Below are 15928 nucleotides of genomic sequence, written 5' to 3' on the forward strand. Positions count from 1 at the left end.
CGTGCATTGGAAAGGCTTTGGTCCTGAGGAGCGTTCATGGATCAAAGCTGAAGATCTCAACGCTCCAGCGCTCTTGAAGAAGTTCTATACCAAATTCCCGGACAAACCCGGTTCCAGGTGTTCTGTGCCCACCTTTAAAAGGGGGGGTACTGTCACTCACCGGACTGTGAGTGCTACTTCTAAGGCAGCTAGGAACCGTGTCCGTCCATTATTATGAGGTACTGCGCATGTGCAGTCCCTTTTAACCTTCAGTTCTGTTCCTTTAACTTAATTGACTGATCAGGCAACACTCCCTATATTAAGCACCTGTGGTCAATACCACGTTGCCTGATCTTGGAGTCTCATGGAGTCTCATGGAGTCTCATGGAGTCTCATTCCTCATGAGTCTCTGAAGGTGTTCCAGTGCCTCCTCGTGTGTTCAGCTAATGCTGATTCCTGTTTGCTGTTTGTGGTTTCCAGACTACTTCTACTCCTGTGTTTCTTCGTGACTCCAGCAGCTGATTCCTATCCGCTGCCTCCGTGTATCTACAGCTACAGATTACTGCAAACTCTCCTGTGTTTCATCGTGACTCCAGCAGCTGATTCCTATCCGCTGCCTCCGTGTATCTACAGCTACAGATTACTGCAAACTCTCCTGTGTTTCTTCGTGACTCCAGCAGCTGATTCCTATCCGCTGCCTCCGTGTATCTACAGCTACAGATTACTGCAAACTCTCCAGTGTTTCTTCGTGACTCCAGCAGCTGATTCCTATCCGCTGCCTCCGTGTATCTACAGCTACAGATTACTGCATACTCTCCAGTGTTTCTTCGTGACTCCAGCAGCTGGTTCCTATCCGCTGCCTCCGTGTATCTACAGCTACAGATTACTGCAAACTCTCCTGAGTTACATCGCTACTGTTCCAGCTGATTCCTGTTCGCTACTTCAGCGTGTCTACAGAGTCTGCTCGTCTCAGCGCTCCAGTCTGCATTCTACCTGCCGTCAGCTGACCCGCTGCCTACTGCTTCTACAGTGTGTCCATTTGTGTCAACTCGCCTGTTGCTTCGAGTCTACGCTCCTCGGCTTCCAGCTTTGCTACATCGCTTCAACTCTTCCGTGGTCTCCTGCTGTTCTATTTAAAATACTACTGCTTCCTGAGTATTTGTCATCTTTGCTGTCCTATCTACAGTGCGCTGCACCTACCTGCCGCTTCCATTCTGCAAGGACTTCGCATCTCGTCTGTTCCCGGCCGCTCAGGTATCCCTGCAGCTATCCCTAACAGCCTGCTCATCTGAACCACGGTATGCATACTTCTCATTGACTGTGCTGGTGTATTGCATATCCATCTGGACTGAGTTGTCCTCCTCCGGAGTTTCCATCCTCTGAGACTATTGCTATTATTGACTGTGTTTCCTTTTGCTGGACTATTTGAGTGACTTTGTTTATCTGTGCAGTGCTGTTCATTCATTATTATCATTGTGTGCAGTTCAACGTGGGATCAAGTTCAGTGTACCCGTGTAGACTCTGCATAGCATTTATCTCCTCGTGTCCTTCCTCACATATATATTCAGTGGTACAACTTGCTAGAGGCAGACCACTGATTCCTGTTTCCCTGTGTCACCAGTTGCATAGATCCTCTCACATAAGCAGTGGTACAACTTGCTACTCGCAGACCACTGACTTCCCCGTGACCTTCACCTGGATTCCATTCCTTCACTACAGACAGCAGTACAACTTGCTATACGCAGACCGCTGACTTCCACCTCCTTATTACTCCTGGACATTCTTCTCACTATAGCAGTGGTACAACTTGCCGTGCGCAGACCACTGACTACCCTCACGTGCCTTGTCCATCCAGATCCTCGTGTTCAGTTACCCATTGTTTACCAGTGCTGCTAGTCATAGACTTTCTGAGCATTCTCTAACCATCTGCTGTTTCCAGTTCCATTATCACCCTACCATCAGAGTATCATATACCAACTCTACTGCTCTGATAAGACCATCAGCGGGTGATACTGGGTAAAGCCTCCTAGTGCCCGTGACAATATCTGTTATGAATGAGCTGCAGGAGCAAAAGCTGTTATATCCGTATTATCGCTACCAATAAATATTGTCCGATGCGATTAATGTGGTTCCAACGCACAAATAGATTTAGTAGCAAAATATAGCAGTATTACAGCAAACTATGATAAAGTATAAAAGGTATAGCAAAATACAAGAAAGTATAGCCGAATACATTACGCAAGCGCCCCTGGATGCAGGTACAGCTTCAGTTTTTAAGTCTGCAGTTAAAGATACCTCCAGTACCAGGTGCTAGTTTATATCCCTAATGATTAACAAAAAAACAGTGATGTTGTCACAATGTACACAAAGATAAACTAAGGTCTTTCTTCATTGGTCCAGGGCTTATGATGTTTCAGTAGAATGCTGGTCATAGGTCAGTTCAAATGAGTCCACTGTCCAAAGGTGGGGGCAGCTCACTCCAACAGCTGACCACATGTTTTGCTTGAGGGAACCGACTAAATACAGTTGAAACCGACCTATTAACATGTTCTGCATACAGTATTATAGAGTATCAATCTTATAATAATCATAACTAGTGATCGTAGTGTGCGGTCACTGAGCCGGTGATACCAGATTTCTTTTGGTGAAATGAGGAATAATATAAGACCAATAAACTGATGTGAGAAATATAATTCTTAGCCTTAAATCAACAGGATCAATTTATATATAATAAACGTATGCTTATATTTTCAAGGGACTGCACCCAGTATGTAGCTTAATTTAAAATGTTTTTTTTATTCTTAATTAACATTCTAATTGTAAAACTCATATATAATATCCAACAGTAAACAGAGTATATTATACAAACTCAACTTGTTTTTGTTTACTCTATTAACATTGGTGGTATAGCATAGATGTTCATACAATACATTACATTCTTCGTCTGTTTTGTAAATTTATAAGTTAATGTGTGTGTGTTTCTCAGCTATTGTGTGATGTAAAGGTGTGTGAATAAGCTTGTACTGTGTGGAGGGAGGGCTTAGTATAAATCAGTGCCTGTTGTGAAGGGTGTGTGTGATATGCTCTGATATTGTGTGTGGGGGAGCTGTGGGGGATGGGGACACACACTCAGGCTGGCTTTCAACTTAAGCATTCAGCAAAACACACATTTCAAGCTTCCACATACATTTCACAACAATACGACCTCAAATCTGAACCAAAATCAGATTCTCACACTATAATCTCCAGTTATCTCACATAGAAACTTACAGCAAATATATTATTTATCTCACACTGGAGCCATTTTGTTCAATCATAGTGATTATATTAACTTACAATGGCAGCCATATTGAAAGCATGGATTACATTGATGTCATATTAACTATCATCCTATGAACTCTCCAGCAATAAACGGCATTATTTCAAAAGTTTCACATTACAAACTACCTTCAGTCATGGCACAATCCACAATCCATTCTAAATACCATAGTAACTCCAGGACCGTCTAAACCAAAGACAAAGAATACAAACGCTATATATTCCATTCAAACACCATAATCCTATTTCACTGTGTCTCATAAATCAAATGTATATATGTGTAGTACCACAATTGTACAGCATTGCTGAAGTTAACAACAACATGACACAATGTCAGTCATCTTAACACTATATCCAGCTGTTCTGTTTAGTTATAATGCAATCTCAAATGTATACAATTCCTATTTATGAAATACAATAAATCTACACACAGTCACATATTAATCACACAATCTACATTATCAAAACTACAACATCACAATGTCTTACTCAATCTAACATTTGCAAACTTACACAAGCCTTGTCCATCAACACAAACAGACTATGCACTCACAAACAGTGTAACAGGCTTTACCATATAACCACCAAACACTTCATATGCTAACTTTCATTATACAGTACTTACAATTGCCATACTGTACAATCGGCACTCAAAAGCAATTCCATTCCAACTCTACATATTCTGACTAAAACTCAATCTAAAACCTGTTTCCCTAGTCACGGTGGGGAGGAGAGTTGTGTCCAGGGTTTATTTTCAATGTCTACTAAATAAGAAGAATGGAATATAAAATAATAGATTATATATAATCTTCTACATTCCCCCTATTGTCAGTTGTCTGTCGTTATATTTAAACTGACAGATATCTGTTCCCATCTCTTATCAATGTTCCTAGTGTTTGTATGCAACATGTATAAGTGTGTGTTAGAACAGGTGATCAACAAGGTATATATCATTTTGTTTGGAATTAATTATGTGAAGGCAATTTTTAGTGCAAAATATCAATTAACAAAGGGGATTGAAGCTAAAGGATCTCTGCGTCGGCCTGACAGGTGAAAAACCTGTGTCTTACTTTTACTGACGCCAGGAAAAAATTCACACATGTCAAGGCTAGCCCCTGTTTATATTATCCCTCTACATTTAAATCTAAGATCAGAGAGTTGTTTCTTCTTTGCTGTATCTTCTTGATGCCATCATCTTTGGAAAGTATGATGGTGGGGGTCTGGTGAGGTACAATCGCCTTTGGCATCAGGTTTAGTCTCACCTGTGTCCAGGTCCTGCTGATCTGTGTTCTTAGTGATCGTCTCATGATCTCTTGTGTCATATGTCAGAGATATCATCTGCTACAGCTTGGCGCCATCTTAAGAACTGCACCTTGTAGGTAAGCAAAATAAATCAATACGTTTTCTCTGCTCCTACCCATCTGTTGTCTTCTCTGTCCGGTCAGCTTGTAGAGTTCTGATATTCTGCAGTTGTCCGCTCCCTAGTTTCTATTAGGGGAACAAGAAAAAACAACAAGCTGTTCTTGGAATACTCCCTTAGGGGCGTGATTAATTGTCCCATCCCACCCTCTAGATCAGTGTTGGCTAACCTGTGACACTCCAGGTGTTGTGAAACTACAAGTCCAAGCATGCCTTGCCAGTATATAGCAGCTTATTGCTGGAAGGGTATGCTGGGACTTGTAGTTTCACAACACCTGGAGTGTCACAGATTAACCAACACTGCTCTAGTTTATTATTAAATTCCAGGTGTTGCTACAATTCTGTAATTGAAAAAAACATTTTTTGCTATCCTTTGCGAGTATTATGGACTGAACTTCACATTTCGTCCACTAGGTGTCATCAGGGATCTGTAGACTTCCTTATCTTTTTACATTACCATAAAAATTCTTTCAAAGTTTCCCTGTAACTAGGAAAATTCTAATTTTTATACCCTTTTTGCTTAGTAATCTACAAACCAAAGACATAAGATTCTTGCCACACACAGAAACCTCCTTTCCATACAACTTACAGTTTCCCTCATGTTTAGCTGGGAGCTATGTCTTCTCAGGGTGGGAGCAGACAGCAAAGAGACCTCCTGCGTTTTGTGTTAGATAATATCAAACCATTCTTTGGGGTAGAGCCAACCTTCCACAGGAAGTTGCTCACAGCATGTAACCTGCTTCAAAGGCGTGTGGACACGCCTCTAGCGTGATATATCCACACCTTGGATGCTGCGTACTGCTGTGGACACTTTATATGTTGGGGGTATGGAGTTTTACTTACCGGGTATCCACCATTTGACAGCCCTGTCGGATCCTGATGCTGCGATGGTCACACACTTGGGGTAAATTGCCTTAAAATTGTGAACAAGTAACTCTATATTCAAAAAAATTACCATTACTTTTACTGCCAGATTATAACCAAAAAGATTTCTTATATAGAATATTGAGTCAATTTACAACTATTTAATAACTTTCAGCTCCCTTCAATTTTATAGAATTACCCCCAACATTTATATAAAAAAATAAGCTGCTATATCCCCTAGACAGATCAGAGTTGGGGAAAGAGAGAGGACAGGGTACTACAAGCGTTCTAAATACCACGGTCTAACTGACAGAGGACAGAGAGGTTCCCAGGAAAGGAATCAGCAGAGATCCTATGAGGATAAGAGGCTGGTGTTACAGACGCCCCGTGTAGGAGCTTTGTTAGTCAACTTAACCGTGAGTGAAATCAGCATTAAGTGTAGAAGATAATTTACAGCGTGAACCAACAAGGCCTTATAACAACTGAGCTACAGTAGACTCTAATCATTTCTAGGTAGTGGTTGATGTGACTGGATTGTATCACTTATTAGACTTTTATCTAGTAGCTGTGTTTTTTTTAAAATATTGTTACACGTACACATTGATGTATATTGCTACGTCATCCTGTGCATTTTTAGCTATCCTTTATTGTATTGCCAATATATATATTTATTCAAATATTTATAGTCCTTTGCATTTAATGTTACATAATTGCTGCTACCAGTTTTGATTAGATTCTCCTCCCAAATAAAACTCAGTGGTGATATTTGCAGTATACTTGTGTGTGTAGCTTCTATGTAAAGATCTGTGCAGGTACAAGGGCTCCCCCTGGTGGTCATTCTCCACATCCCCACAGACTTGGTGGAGGTTCCGCTGGGAAACACACACAGCAGCTTAACCATCTCATCACACCCCGCCTGGAGTGAGGAGAAAGTGGCATCACATATATATTTATATAGTCACATCTACACCACAGAGACTGAGTAACACCATTAGACAAAAATTCATTTATTTGCTGGAAATTTCACAAATTATAGAAATATAGAAACTGGACATTCTTGTGGGTGAGACAGAGTGTGATAAAGAGATCAGATGTCAGCCGGGATCCTGTGGACGGTCCTCTGCGGCTGCTGAGAACTAATGTGGATAATGATGTCTGTGACTGCTCATTGAACTCCCTACTCACAGAATCAATCTCTAATAATGTATCAGACAACCTCAGTGGCTGGGGAAAGTGCGCCCCCCTGCAGGTAAAACACTGTCACTTACAGTTATAATGCCACTCAATGGATGACTCTTGCTTCTGTGTGAAATAGATCAAGGATAAAAGTTAATTTCCTGTAGCTGCATTAACCTGTGAAGCTACAGGCTCTGGCATGGAAAGTCAACGCTGCAGGAGTCTGCCGGTGCCCCCGTGAGGCCCCCCAGACCAAGTTGCATAGATAATAAGTCTCTTCCCTGTGGTTATAAGCATGGCTTGGGGGCATTAGAGAGGAAGCTGGGGCCGATGCTATGTCCAGTAATGATGGAGTCGCTGCCAGCGGCCGTAGGGATGTGGTCACCGCAGGGAGACGGCGAGAGACGCAAGGAGCAGCGTGATGGAGAAGGACAGTCCGCAGCCTCGTCCGCAGTCCTCTGTGCGTTTTCCTGTGACAGAGAAATAATAATAATAATATACATCACAAGAGAATCGTGTCATTGTACGTACCCAATACTCCCCTCTCTGCATATGGGCGGAAATACACTATTTTTCCATGCTCTTTTTTTAAAAAAAGATTTACTCCTAGTTTGTGACCAATTCTGCATCGGTACCTATAATTTATTTGTTCTGCATTAAAATATCTCAGCGAGGACCAAATCGCATGACTAATTTCACCGTTCCTAGATTATTACTAATCTTAATTCAATTTCACTATCAAAATATTCCGGAGTCTCAGGACTGGATCATCCAGGGGGATGGCTGAGATTTTACCAAATGCATCCATCGCCTACACACAGCGGAGGTGACTTACGAAGCATGGAGGTGCAGCGCCGGTTCCTGCTAGTGAGGTCACATGACTTGTACAGATGCCCCTCGCTGTGTGGAGCGAGATTATTACAATGAAATAAAGAGATGGAGCCCCCATCTTTAGATATGCTCCTTACTGTGCTGAGGGGCGTACGACCATATTCACTCTGCTAAAGGACCAGCTCAGAGTCTATCACAGTGTGTAAGGCGATAGCTGTTGCTTTTAGCTCTTATTTATTAAAGTCACTAGGAAAACCTTGTCTGTTCAAGAGATTTTGGTTACTGTATTAACCCCTTCCCATCGTCCTGATAGCTGTTCCATGGATCGCTCCCTCTGTCTAATCTTTTTCCCCCCTCCTCTAATACTTCTCCTCTATTGTAAAATACCTCCTCCCTGCACTCTATAATCAATACAAAATACGATACGAGTGTTTAATAATTAATAGTGCAATGAATATGTTCCTCAGAGAGAGGTACTGCAGATACCACGCTCCTTCGCCCAATAACAAGCTGTTACCGAGAGGTTTCCTGGCACTAGTGCACCTAGGTCTGTGCCCTCACTTACCTCGGGGTGGAAGGCGTGACAAGACTGAGGGCGACGTCTCAGTTTCTGGGATCTCATCCGCTCACACTTCACAGAAGCGTTATGTGCCATGGAGTTAAGGAGACAACCAGGATAAGGGTCTTACAGACAATAGGTGGGTGATGCTGGGTGTGCGGTGAGCTGAGTGATCATTTCTATCTGACTGTCAGGGTTTGTGTCAATCTATGAACACACGGAAACACTTTCTAAACCTGCTTTGGTCATGACATGATGGGGCAGAAGTAGGACGAGATGTTATATTTAACGAGATGTTAGAGAGAGAGGAACATACAGAGAGATGTTAGAGAGAGAGGAACATAAAGAGAGATGTTAGAGAGACGTTAGAGAGAGGAGCATACAGAGATATTATTAGAGAGAGAGGAACATACAGAGAGAAATTAGAGAGAGGAGATACAGAGAGAGGAGCATAAACCCATCATTATAGATATACTGATGAACAGTGTCACATGATAAGTGTTATTGATGTTTTCAAACTGTTTCATATTTAATTATCCTGGGAGTGAACCTCTCTATCACAGTTTTATTAGTTTAGAGAACACATTACAAAACCCTAATTTTGTAGTGCTCCTGACTGCCACAAGAGGGCACCAAAGAATGCTGAAACCAGGATGGAATCAAGTGCTCAGTATCTCTGTAGATATATTATTATTATATCATTAGGCCCACTCTGCATATGTGATTTATGATACGATATTATAATAAATATTTAATGCCATCCCAATTCATCTCACACTTGTACAACTGCATTATGTCATATGGTAAGTTACAGTCTTACATTGCTCTAATTATTATTTTTAATGATATTAAAGGGCTTTCTCCTGTTCTAAATATGATGAGCTCTGCAAATGTTTGATTAACCACTTCATGACTGGATCGTCCTTCATGACAAGAGCAGTGACGGAATTTTTATATTATCTTTTCCACTTGTTCTTCTGAGTATAAATCCTTAAAGGTACAATGTAGCAGCATTCAGAAATCCTTCAGCAGCAGCTCCTTAGAGTCGCGCTACACGGGGTGTAATAGTGTCGGTGTGAGGGGAGATCTGACCTTAACCTCCCAACCCCCTGGAGGATTGATCAAGACAACCCCGAAGATGTCATCCATACCGGCCCGCTCCCTGGGCCCATGGCTGTCACTGACGGGTCCATTAACCACCTTTCTACATCATGTGAGAGCAAAGAGCGGAGAGGTACAATGTAGAAAGGCAACGGGTGGTCCACAGGAGGTTACATTGATTCATTGCAACGGAGAGACCCCAGACTCTTTGATAATTGCTAACAGGCAGAGAACTGATAAAACCTGGGGGTAAATGTATCAAGCTGAGAGTTTTCCCGCGGGTTTGAAAAGCGGAGATGTTGCCCATAGCAACCAATCAGATTCTAGCTGTCATTTTTTAGAATGTACTAAATAAATGACAGCTAGAATCTGATTGGTTTTTCAAACCCGTCGGAAAACTCTCAGCTTGATACATTTACCCCCTGGTGTCATGTGATATTATATCACCGAAAATAGTTTTGAAGCTTTATGTGGTTTTCATATATTAAATAAGTTGTATTCTTTTGACCTAATTTTTGTGTATGTTCTACTCCTGAAAATAGCATATACTGCATTCAGTATCACAGGTTACTTAATTTACTGGATGTCATTTTCTGGAACAATATAAAGATTCTAAATATCTATTTCAAGCAGAAAAACATATTTATCTTGCAAATTAATAGTGTCTAACTTAGTAGCATAAATAGCTGTCTATATATCCTGCTTGTTCTTTCTTCCAGAAACACTTATTTGTTATTAATTAAAGCAGGCACCTGGCTCTCATGCCCCCACCCCCCCTCCCAGGCTATACTGACTCCAGTATGTAAATTTCCACATACAGCTGACTATAAGGTCTATAGACACTGGTTTAGTCTTAGGGCGATAACAGAACTGCTCTGGTTTTGATGACATTTGACTTGTATGAGCCACAGATTGTGATCATGTTCTTTAGTTTGGGGGGAGGTGACGTAATTAGAGGCCAAAATGACAGGGACAGGGAGATGAGTGTGGTTGGGTGGGTGGGCACGTGTCTCACTTTTGGCAGTGGCCGCACTGGATGAGTCCATTAGCCTCTTGGATCGAGGTGTCATGCACGAAGGCTGGGTATTCGGTGTCACACGGCTGTAGCATGTCCTGCTTCTTGTGCTTGTGAGCTGAAGGAAGAAGGAAACACACATTGTATGAGTTACAGGTGAGACTGGAGATCTGCGACCTTCCCGTTGAGAATAGACTCTAACTCCCACCAACATTAGCAAGCTGGGTAGCTCAGGGAGGGGACTGCGTCTGAACAGGGTGTCAGGAGCCACAGGAGAATGAGATACAGAGGGGAGGTAAGATAGGAGCGTGAAGCTTATGTAGAACATTAATGAGTGTGGGACAATGTCATTGGTGGACAGGTCGTGAGTGATGTCACTAATGATTTTAGTCAGTCAGGTGAGGGGTGGTCTCATCTTACTTACAGTGATGGAAAAAGGACTTTGCTGAATGTCAGGTGACAGGTCACATAATGAATGTGGTCACACGGGTGATGAAGAATGAATGAAAGAGACGAGGAGAGACATTGTGACATCACAACTCAAGTATTACATCATAACATCAATCTGCCGAAATACTGTAGAAACAATTACACCTCTAACAAAGCCCTGACAGTGTTTAATTTTGGAACCTGGTACAGGGTTAATATTTAGGAAGAGACAAGAAGCCAGTTACCAGGACCCTTTGACACCATCACAGTTAACCACACGGTCCAATAAAACCATTAACAAATTTAGTTTCAGTTTACCATGTTCTTGAAGAAGGCAACCTGTGGCTCTCCAACTGTTAAAGAACTACAAATCCAAGCATGCCGGGCATAATGGTACTTGGAGTTCGAGAGTCACAGGTTTCCTAGGATGAATGATTGGAATCATGGTCACCTACCTTCTGCGGAGTTATCAGAGGACCAGAAAGGACACAGACTGAACTCCAGGATAAAGCTGCAAGTCAGAGGGAGAAGGTAGAGGAAGAGGCAGAGATAAGGACGTGGGAGCAGATGATGTCACGGGATATAAAAAGGAAACATATGAGATAGATCTAAGGTCAGGCGTACTTGGCATGTACAGAAGGGTGTCCGCAGAATGGGGCCTCCAGATTTATACTGACCCATTTACCCACTACAAATACAGACATATAGGATCCTTATATATGTACAATATGTAAGTAAATCTAATAGCTTCTACACTGCTCTGTAGTAACTTTATAATGTGAGTCTGAGAAATATAACTATTTACTAATGGGTGACAAACCCCTAAGCCTTGAGTACTGCCTGACCTCACATATCTACCCACTTGGAGACATAACGCCTACACCAATGTGCAGGTTCATAGAAGACACTTTGCTCTACCTGGACATGTTATAACGCAGTATATTCAGGTTACAGACACGATACTCACAGGACGAGGTTACTGAGGAGCCACTGGGCAGCGGAGAACAACGCAAAGATCGGCTGGAAGAGAAGAGGAGGAAGAAGACGGTGAGACCGGCCCAGTAACCTATAGATCACAGCTTTACTCTTAGATCAGATAATAAAAGCCATGACTGAGATGGGAATATTGAGGTCAGGCTCCAGTGGCGGTATATAAAGATTCCTTTATAATGTATAACCTGTATTCAGCCATGTATACACAACAGATTAATCCCTCAGTCACATAAGGAGAGAAAACAAACAAAACTAAAAAAAGATTTTTACATATGAGATACATCCACCATATTGCTCTACCCTGCTGGGTATATTACATATGACTTATGGCCACCATCTTGCTATACCCTACTGTGTATAAATGTACACAGATCTTACATTGAGCAGGTTTCGGCCTCCGCTGTGATGGTGGTACGGCAGCTTACACATCGCCTGGTAATCGTAAAGTGTCACTCTGCAAATGAGAGTAGGACATAATATTAGAGAGAAGCCATTTTCATCTCTCCAGAAAAAAAGTGAATTTGATTTGAGGAGGTCAGAATGATTTTGAGGAGGTGTAATGTCATGGAAGCCTCAGGAGAGCGATGTTGTCACTGGTGTTGGTAATATAAGCCAAGCCAGGTAGGCCCTGTTGTTATGTCCCATATGAGACCTCTGAGGGCTCTGCTGACCCCTGGACACTGTATTTAGAAGTAGAGCGATGCTTACTGTCTGAAAATCTCCATCTGGAGAAGTTGGGTCATCAACGAACCATCGACTTCCCCGAGGAATACTCCTGTCTGCAGGGGAGAGACAGACACACCGAGAGGAGGTTTGGTGGCTTATAGGAAATATACTGTTATGTTAAATTAGTAGAAATAAAAACAAATAAAGGAAAGAGACAAACAGATACAGAAGAGAAGAGGAATGAGAGACAGAAAGATACAGATGAGAGGAGGAATGAGAGACAGAAAGATACAGAGCAGAGGAGGAATGAGAGACAGAAAGATACAGATGAGAGGAGGAATGAGAGACAGAAAGATACAGAGCAGAGGAGGAATGAGAGACAGAAAGATACAGATGAGAGGAGGAATGAGAGACAGACAGATACAGAGGAGAGGAACTTGACTGTTAAACTCAACTGACGTAACACACATAGAAGAATATTTCCCCCTCGCAACATAAAATATCTCCGATTCTGATCAGCTACATACAAGATCGGCAGCATTAAAAGAGGGAGTGAGTGTGAGTATTCACCTGTGGAGAGGCGCGTGTGTCTGTGGGCACAGCAGAAGGCATGTAATGGATTTTTAATATCTAGCAGACCAGACTGCAGATGGTAGGTTAGCAACTCATTATATCAGAGTCCTTCATGTAACCCACTCACTGCCAGGGGACCCACTCTCCCTCTATCTCGTTACTGCCCCTTCCTGGACTGATTTTTTTCCCTACATGAAAAACCAAACTTCATATTTATATTTACACCTGAAAAAATGGTAAATATTCCACATTCACCTTCCATACCCAGCCCCAGTAACACTTACCTATCTCCCCACACCCAACAACTTCTTCACTTCCCAACTCCAACGTCATTAACTTGTTCCTTAACCCACCTGCCACACCGAAGGCCTTCTCCACACACACAGATTCCGACAACTTTATATTGGTCCCTTCACCCAACTTCCACACCACATGCATAATACCACTCATCCCCTGCCAAATCCAATGCCTAATCCCACTCAGTCACCTGCCAAACCCATCGCCTAATCCCAATCAGACAACTGGCACACATAAAAAGTAGTTCACTGGTTTCCAACCCCAACAAGCTTTAGTTCCTTCACTCAACACCAAATGCATAATCCCGCTCAGTTAAATGTTCAGTTAACTGCTACACCTAATGCCTACTCCACTCCTCCCAAAACCAACAACTTAAACTTTGTTCCTTCACACAATTTCCACACCAAATCTCACTTTGCCACCACCCAAAGCCTAGTTCACTCACCCAATTGCTACACCCAACTCCACCATCCTCAACATACTCATCTCACCCAACTTCCAACACCATACCATTCAACCAGCCCTCATACTCAACACCAGTCCTACATATCAACCTGCCACAATCATTAGATCCAGTCACCATCCAGCAGCACCCAATACTTAATATCACTCACCCACCTGCCACACCAAATGCCTAATCCCACTCAGTCATCTGCCATACCCAACACCTAATTCCTCTTTGCCACACCTAAGGTCTAGTCTACTTACACACTTGCTACAACCACTGCCAAGTCCACTCACCCGAATTCCAACATCATCAACTTATTACCTTTGCCGAACTTCCAGATCCAACAGTGTCCCACTCACTCAGCAGCCATACCCCGCACCTAGATCTGCTTGCCCAGCTCCTGCACCCAACACCTAGTCTGCCCATAACATAGATTTACTCAACCCCAATATCCCCAACCTTGTCTGCTCACCCACCAGCCATACCCAACACCTAATCCCACTCACCCTCTTACAACACCTTCTCTCCAGCCACCCAAATCCTTCTCCTTGTCCCATGTACTCATCCTGCACTCACCGTTCCTCAACTCACCTGCTCCTGGACCCTCGACACCACGATAAACCCGTTGTTGTCAACGAGATAGCAATTCAATCTCTGAGAAAGAAAGGCAGAATGTCCACATGTAAACCAGAGTGTTAACATATAATTACATTATACACCTATAGACGGTGTCTGTGACTGCGATGGTGGCTGGCCGCGTTCTACACTTTCACAATGCACACACAGGGGAAGCAGACATTTTGTGGGTTAAGCCAATAATCATGAACATTATCAATACACGAGGAACTGGAGGCATTCAGTGATTGGCTGCATTCCACCAATATTGGTTCAGCCCACAAAATGGCCACTCCCATTGTCTGCAGGTGATGAATAAACTGTAAGTGTTATTTGCTAGATTCTGTCCAACCACTTAGTAGATTCACTCATAATATCAAGATCTACCTAGTAATACCCAGTAGGGGGAATTTATAACATTTATAACTATCCCCAATCCTGGCATAGGACAAGTGACTTAATAGCGGCAGTTTCACGGACAGAACAATGTTACGCCGTGGGTCCTGTAAATAACTGGCACCTCTTTTCTGTGAAGTAGTGCCCTGTTCTTTCATGCAGGGGGCAAGATGGGACTCTATATATTGTAATTTGCAAAACCAAAACTAGTAATGTCGCCCCAGTATATGATGCACAATGACCCATGAATGACCCGATATGTTCATTACCTCGTCCGCACAGCTCAATGGACACAACCCATCCACATCGCTACACTGCGGAAAAGACAAAGAGTTTACAGTATTATACAGGCAGTATATATATATTATATAGTATTACACAAGAAAAGAACCCCCAGTCTAGAAATACTCAATCGTTTTCTTGTTTTGTTTTGTTTTTTTTGCCATAAATCAAACTCTATTTTTATTATCACAGAAAAACAGGGTCGGAATTAAGAATTATGGTGTAACGATGTCCTGAAAACGTTAACATAAAGCTACATAGGCGTGCTTGAGATCATACAGTCATCGTCTATGGGAAGTTAACGAGCGGCATACGATAAAGAAGCGTTTGCACGAGAAAACTAACGAAAGCAGGACAAATGTTACCACCAACGCTTGTGTGTGTATTATTATTATTATTATTTATTTATTTATAAGGCGCCACAGATTCCATAGCGCCGGATACAGAAGCAAGTAACAAATAGATGAGGTAATACATGTCAGCAGCACAGAGGAGTGTGAGTAATGCTATGGGGACTCACACAAAGTGGGACAATAGGTAGAGAGGACCCTGCCCGCGAGGGCTTACATTCTAAAGGGAGGGGTGGGGAGAGACAGTAGGACCAACTGGGATAAAAAGTTAGATGGCAGATGAGGAAGAGGAGGTGATGGATAGAATGGTTAGGCGGTGGTAGGATAGGTGAGCTTGAAAAGGTGAGTTTTGAGTGAGCATTTGAAGGACTGAAGGTTGGGGGAGAGTTGAGTGACACAGGGTAGGGAGTTACAAAGATTAGGGGCAGCACGGCAGAAGTCTTGGAGGCGATCATGGGAGGAGGTAATGAGAAGTGAATTGAACACACTCATATGCTGTATTTACAGGTCCACTTGTGTTTAACGATTAAATTCAGCCCCCAAGGGTGCAGCCCGGGGTGGCAAGACTCGATTCAGCAGCCTATTTGGAACATTTTAAAGGGAAAAAATGCAGGTGC

The 15928-nt window shown here is 42.5% G+C and overlaps 1 protein-coding gene across 12 annotated transcripts in view; it reads right to left on the reverse strand.

The window, feature by feature from the left end:
- Positions 1 to 6571: 6571 nt before the first annotated feature.
- Positions 6572 to 15928, reverse strand: part of LOC142143931 (voltage-dependent calcium channel subunit alpha-2/delta-4-like) — a 56110-nt gene continuing 46753 nt past the window's right edge. For 10 of the 12 annotated variants that reach the window (XM_075202213.1, XM_075202221.1, XM_075202215.1 and 7 more), the window contains 8 exons: positions 14949 to 14993; positions 14260 to 14322; positions 12393 to 12463; positions 12063 to 12138; positions 11659 to 11711; positions 11147 to 11202; positions 10687 to 10707; positions 6572 to 10380 (listed from right to left, as the gene is read on the reverse strand). In XM_075202213.1, coding sequence (XP_075058314.1) covers positions 10259 to 10380; positions 10687 to 10707; positions 11147 to 11202; positions 11659 to 11711; positions 12063 to 12138; positions 12393 to 12463; positions 14260 to 14322; positions 14949 to 14993 — 507 coding nt within the window. In that variant the 3' untranslated portion in view covers positions 6572 to 10258. The remainder of the gene's footprint in view (positions 10381 to 10686; positions 10708 to 11146; positions 11203 to 11658; positions 11712 to 12062; positions 12139 to 12392; positions 12464 to 14259; positions 14323 to 14948; positions 14994 to 15928) is intronic. The other 2 variants (XR_012689608.1, XM_075202214.1) reach the window with 2 other exon arrangements.

This window comes from Mixophyes fleayi, chromosome 3 (assembly GCF_038048845.1).
Source record: "Mixophyes fleayi isolate aMixFle1 chromosome 3, aMixFle1.hap1, whole genome shotgun sequence".
NCBI classification, from domain to species: Eukaryota; Metazoa; Chordata; class Amphibia; order Anura; family Limnodynastidae; genus Mixophyes; species Mixophyes fleayi.